Raw genomic sequence first — 6291 nt, 5'->3', positions numbered from 1 at the left:
AGTCAGCCTTCTCTCCTGGCTTTAAAAGTATAATGAATGTATAATAAAAGGGATGGGCAGGGGTCATTTCGTACTTACTCTTAACTAATTTCCGAAGTCGAATGCGTTGCTTCTCCTCCATGCCCTTTTTGTCATTCATTGATTGGACTAAAAAATTACACCCTCGTGTTTTTTTTTTTTTTGTTTTTTTTAAGCTTTTCTTTATATACTTATTTTTCATTTACCCCTTATCCGGTCATTTCTGACATACAAGGGTGGCAAGTTGAGGTTTATCTTTGAAATAACTAGCCTATTCTAACCAAAGTGGTAGGACCCAGTGTTCATTTCGTGGGACCGCCACGAAATAATAAAGGTTAAACGTCCAGGTTGAAATCGCACCGGCGCTGTTGCAGTCAAGAGGTTGCCCAGGTGACACCCCAACTCGTTCAGCTACAACGGCCGTTGCTTTTATTCGAACTATACTTTTGGGTTGATATTATTATTAGTCATCAAATGTAAACATGAGTCCTATTCCTGATTGAATTGTTTTTCCTAAATCAATAATGAATGGCATTGTGGACCCTGACACACATTTATGACGTTTGTTAATCTCAATAACAAGCGGACAAGAGCTCGCTGACAGGCTGGAGAGCTCCACGGCCTGATGAAGATTTATCGAACCACCTCTGGCCAGGCTGGCCTAATAGCTCTCCGGGTGATCTATATTGGGTATATATTGGGTAGCAGGGGGATCGTCGGCAAGCTTCAGCAAGCGATTGCTGATTCCAACATGACTATCCAATGGTCAATAGTAGCAGGAAACAATAAAAAATATATAACACTCAGTAAAAATCAGGCGCGCACTTACCTCCCAGCTTTGAGTTGAATTAATCCTCGCTCGTTTAATAACAGATATTTCTAAATCATTCATTGTAGCAATGAACTTTCCCTTATTAATTTTCTACATGAACCTTTCAGGTGATTGATCGAAAAATTCTAATTTCAAGGTTTCAGAAAATCACTTTTAATATTTCACGTTCCAAAAATTTAACATTTTTTTTTAACTATGGCAGAAGGAAATATAAAAATATGACAGTTAACTCAAATTTACTTTTTTTTATTATATTTTTAATTACATATTAATATAATTAATTATTTATATTATATTATTTTTTCTTAATTTTTATTTACAATATATACAAGACAATACGTACATATAACTTGGCACTTCCTTTGCCATAAGGGAGTTGGCTGGGTCCGCTGAAGGCCGGATTAACAAATGTTGGCCAGGAGCCGTTGGTCAGGAGGTACAAGAATGGGGAGGGACCGCTTCACTAGGTGCTAAAATTACCATTCTCCTCTTGCACGATTATTCTATGTTGAATTGTAATTGTATATATTGAATATTCTGAGAATAATTTCGTGGATTTAGTCATCTTGTCAATTGAAAGGCTTAAATATAGGTTATGTAAAGTTAAAAACTAAATAGTTTCTAATTAGTGTAACATGAAAACATTAATCAGATTGGCGAAACGGAAATATTATTACATATTGTGCACGCGCCGGCAGAGAAACTCGTTGGAACCAACGTATTATTTTTGCATTTTGAGACATTCTTCATTTCTTTCTTCAACTTTAAATGTAACATATATATTTTTTTCTAAAATATCTCTTTTACCCTTTCTATATATCCTTAATGAAATCTACAAGTCAAGACAAATCATTATACCAATAATTATTAAGATTGGACTACATGATGGACGGATGTCCGAAGCGAATGACGGGATAAGAAGTTCTAAGGGTTTTTTTCCTTCAAAACAAAACAAATATTATTAAAATAAAATAAAAATAATAATGCGTTAACTAGAATTGAATTTAAAAAGACAAGACATACCATATGAGATAATACTGTTACTATTAAATTATATGTATTTATGAGATAAAATGGGTGTGTGATAAAATTGTATCTATTTTTTTTTTAATTTCCTAGAATAAACTAGAAGTCTGGTTAAATAGTTACAACGTTCTTCCACCTATCGTGAACGTAGATGAAGCGCGTGAGCCTCCTACGGGTGATAAGAAATTATTTTGGGATTGTAATCACTTAAATAATTAATTATATAATTTTTTTTTACTTAGCTTTTTCTTAAGCAGTAAAGATTTATTATAACGGTGAAGTATCGATTTATTCTTTTGGTATACCTGTTTAAACATGGCCACCGAAAGCTATATCATTTTTCACTTCGAAGTCCACCTGTAATTGTGAATCCGTAAAAACCAGGATATAGGATCTCTTAGATGGGATTTTTATTGAATCCACTTTCAAAAATTTGTTTTGATGAAAACTAAATTTGATTCTGTGCTCGTATATTCCCACACCGTAATAGGATTCATGCGCATTAGATCCACTAGATCATCAAGATTGCAACACAAATCATGATGGTCCAAGCTTAAATTTAACTTATACGGAATATATATTTCACGAGCTGACATTAGTTTAATATAACAATTTTTTAACTAGAATAAAAAAATTAAAATAATATAAATAGGTATTGCATTGAAGATAGATCAATAGGAATAAATTTGCATTTATGGACTTCCAAGTGAATATGTAGTATTTTCCATCCATGTACATATTTCAGTTTTCTAATGTTTTTCGAACATCTTTTATTAATCATTTAGTTTATTTTTTTCAATTTAAAGTACTTTGTTACGACGAATATGATATGATATCCTCCAAAATTTCTGTTGCGATAGAACTTGAAAATTAATCTCTCTGAATTTAAATTTTAAAAATAATAATCATAACGGAAGTAGTTCCATCGAATTTTGTAACGAACCTATCTTGTGAATATTGTTATAACTAGAGACCAAATTTACTTGCAATATGATCTCTTTCCCCTAATTACAGTAAACCTTGACAAACATTGAAATCATTGAAACCCTGATTGTATTTAGCAAAAAATTGCATATTTAGGGATTTTCCAAAATTTTGGACGTTTTGAGTTTTTTACATTAATTTGTAACACACTATTTTAGGGCTAAATTTAAATTTGTGTTCCTAAAATTTAAAGCTTGAACTAAATATCTCATAATTATACCAATATATGCCAATATTTATTAATTTTATTTTATGTATTAATTTATTTGTTTCCTTGTTTAGTTTATAGTTTAAAATTGACTAATTTGAGGTAAAGTACACAAGAAAATATAAGAAAACCAAGAAGTGAACACGAGTGATGAATGTTCTGGAAGTAGTATTAAACAGTGGTTTCGGGTAGCTTTGAAATAATCTATCTAGTATAAGCTTGTTAGAGATCGTTCATAGCTATGGATGGATATTTAACTTGGCTTACTAGATCGCCTCAAGCCCGTCATCCTTCCGCCTGACCTTGTGGTATTTTACCTATATAAATATATTATTTTAAATAAAATCCAAACAAAAAACATCTACTGATATTATCAGTATGAATACATTTTAATGAAACTTTAAAAGGTTTAGTATAAGTAGAAAATATAACCAAATATAAGAAATATTTATAAGAAAATATAAGCAGAAGAACATGGTTAGTGAAATTTTTGAAGAAATTAGTTTTAAATAGTCCTTTGTATTTTTATTCTTCGTATCTTTTCTAAAATTTAAAATTGAGGTAGTTTTAAAAAGTTGAAAAATTGAATTTCAGTTTTCATAATTGGAATATAAAATCATTTAATACAGTTTCCTCATAGTTCTTCAATCAATCAATTTAATAAGAGTAGTTTAGTTTTTTATATATTTTTCATAAATGTAGAGATTATTTAGCGAGTTAAATTTGATTCAAACAATGAAAGATAAGTTTTCCATGAGATTTTTAGTTATAATGCACTCATGTACTTTCGGAGCAGACAAAATGAAAGTCATTGAAACAAACCGTTTGATAAATTAAATACTTAACACCATTTACCGAAAACATAATTGTTATTACGAGTATCAATCCAAAGAAATAATCAGTAACTAAAACGGACATAGAGTCGGAATTTAGTTGTTTAAAACATTTTTCGACTAAAAACAGGACTAAATGTTAAATCGGAATATTAATTCGTTATGAACAGATTATTCAACCTTACTAAAATTGTATAATTTAAAAAAAATAAAAATGAATTTATAGCCTTTGAGTTTAAACTGCAATAATTATTTTTTAAAAATAGTGAGGGAAAATGTATATATTTGATTTTTTCTCAATGAAAAAAATTGATTTTTCTTTTTTTTTTTTTATAAAAAATTATAAAGAAGGAGTTTCATTTTGCTATTTTTTTTTAAATAAGCAGCTTCAAGAACACAGAAGAACAAAAAAATTAAAAATCGTTAATAGATAAAACACTGAAATCAATTAGAGACAATAACGCAACCAAGTATAAATTTTATTCTAAATATTTAGTCATTAGTCGTTGAAATAATTTAAAAAAAAAATGAATATTGCCGAAAATTCGTTTTACACTAGTCACTACTCATGACTCCAATAATAGGTATTAGATATGGTTTTTTTTCATTTGGGTTTATAACTTTAAATTGGGTACTTTTTCGCCCACCTCTCAACGGACACAACCTTATACATCCCGAAGAATATAAAGCGCACTCATATTGAATTTTAAGATTATATTCAATAGAAACTGTTGTGTAGAGTTATTACCATGGGGTCTTTGAAGAAATTGAATGGAGGAATCTAATTCTTGTTCCCCGAGCAAAGCCCACATCAATCTTAGCCCCGACCGTCAGTTGCAGGCCACATCCATGTTTTTAACCTCTGTTACCCAGCCGTCTTCTGTCTGTCTTATATATTGTCTCTTAGTCTGAGGACCTACTTTGACATGATTTTTCATTATTCAAAGAAATTAGATTGTAACCAATAAGCTTTCTGATAACCTTTCAAGTTTCCCTTCAAACGCAATGGAACCATAACACCATATTATTAATTGAATTATATAATAATATAACGTACAATATTTAATGTTATATGTTTTATTATTCATAAATAGAGCAGGAATAAGTCAGGAAGGAACAATAGTCACAAAGATGACCCGAGTTCTGGCCTATGCAGACGACGTCGTCATCATCGGTAGATCCCTGCAGAGCATTAGGACTGCTTTCGAAGCGATGGATATCGAAGCGAAAAGGATGGGCCATATTAATGAGGAAAAAACCAAGATTATGCTGTTGGGTAAGAAGCCTCTGGACCAGAGGATGAGTCGCTTGGAAATGGGCCCCTATAATTTCGAAGTGGTAAGAAGTTTTACTTACCTCAACGAGAACCAGGATGAAGAACAAGAAGTTAAAAGCAGAATTTCTGCTGCAAATAGAGCTTATTTCTCCATTGTAAGGCTAATTAAAAGCAGACTTGTTAGTCGTACCACCAATTTCACCCTGTACAAAACGTTGATAAGGCCAGTCGTCACATACGGTGGAGAAACTTGGACGCTAAGTAATAAAAGCATTAACCTGCTAGACAGGTTTGAAAGAGTAATTCTGAGGAGAGTCTTAGGGCCGTATGCGAGAATGGTAATTGGCGAAGAAGGAAAAATGGTGAACTTTTTGGGCTTTATAAGGAATGTAGCATCTCCGCGTACTTAGGGATACAGGGGCTTAAATGGCTTGGCCATGTAATGAGGATGAGCGAGGAAAGAGTGGTACATAAACTGTACAGTTACGTTCCGGATGGTGTACGGCAACGTGGTAGGCCGAAGGGCCGATGGAGGGATGCTGTGGGCCAGGATCTGCGACTACTGAGGATCCCAGTTACCCTTACAGAAGATAAAGAAAGATGGTTGGCGGCCGTTGAGCAAGCCAAGGGCAGCTTATTGCGCCTGTTGTGCCAGTAAAAGAAGAAGAAGAAGATGTTTTATTATTTATTTACATTTTGAATTTTTCGATTAAAGAGTATATTTTATGAAATCCCTTTCATTCAGGGATTAGACTAGGATCCAGATTTTTATTTTCTGATGAATAATTTTATTTACTAAATTTTTGGACAACGTAGATTTTTTTTACAAGATTAGTGGCATATAATATATGTATTAGTTGCAATAAAAATTTGTTTACCTCCTCATTAACAAAGGTAGGAAGACTTTATATTCGAGCAAGGAATAATAAAAAGTTATCCTCAGGGTCGAAAAGTTTCAATCGAAATTTTCGATTTAAACGCAAATTGGTGCAGTGTCTGTCTGTAGTCAAATTTCCGTTCGAGTCCAATGGATCCACAGTAAATTGGAATTAATTTTGTACACCTACGCTCACCCTGTTTCCGTTGAGGGCGGTTTAAATAGGGCATTGTGCCT

At 32.2% G+C, this 6291-nt stretch overlaps 1 protein-coding gene across 1 annotated transcript; it reads left to right on the top strand.

The window, feature by feature from the left end:
• The first annotated feature begins 5032 nt into the window (after positions 1–5032).
• Positions 5033–5587, top strand: LOC136797038 (uncharacterized). The gene has a single exon (XM_067052481.1). It carries the CDS (start codon positions 5033–5035, stop codon positions 5585–5587), a length of 555 nt encoding a protein of 184 aa, XP_066908582.1.
• The last annotated feature ends 704 nt before the right edge of the window (positions 5588–6291 follow it).

This window comes from Halyomorpha halys, unplaced genomic scaffold, assembly GCF_000696795.3.
Source record: "Halyomorpha halys isolate HHAL.00 unplaced genomic scaffold, Hhal_1.1 Scaffold655.1, whole genome shotgun sequence".
Taxonomy (NCBI): domain Eukaryota; kingdom Metazoa; phylum Arthropoda; class Insecta; order Hemiptera; family Pentatomidae; genus Halyomorpha; species Halyomorpha halys.
Note: the sequence above shows the minus strand (reverse complement) of the source record. Positions and strands in the feature narration are given on the sequence as shown.

Bases quoted from the DNA above. Each gene is read 5' to 3' on its own strand.
- LOC136797038 (XM_067052481.1), top strand. From the start codon at position 5,033: ATGACCCGAGTTCTGGCCTATGCAGACGACGTCGTCATCATCGGTAGA.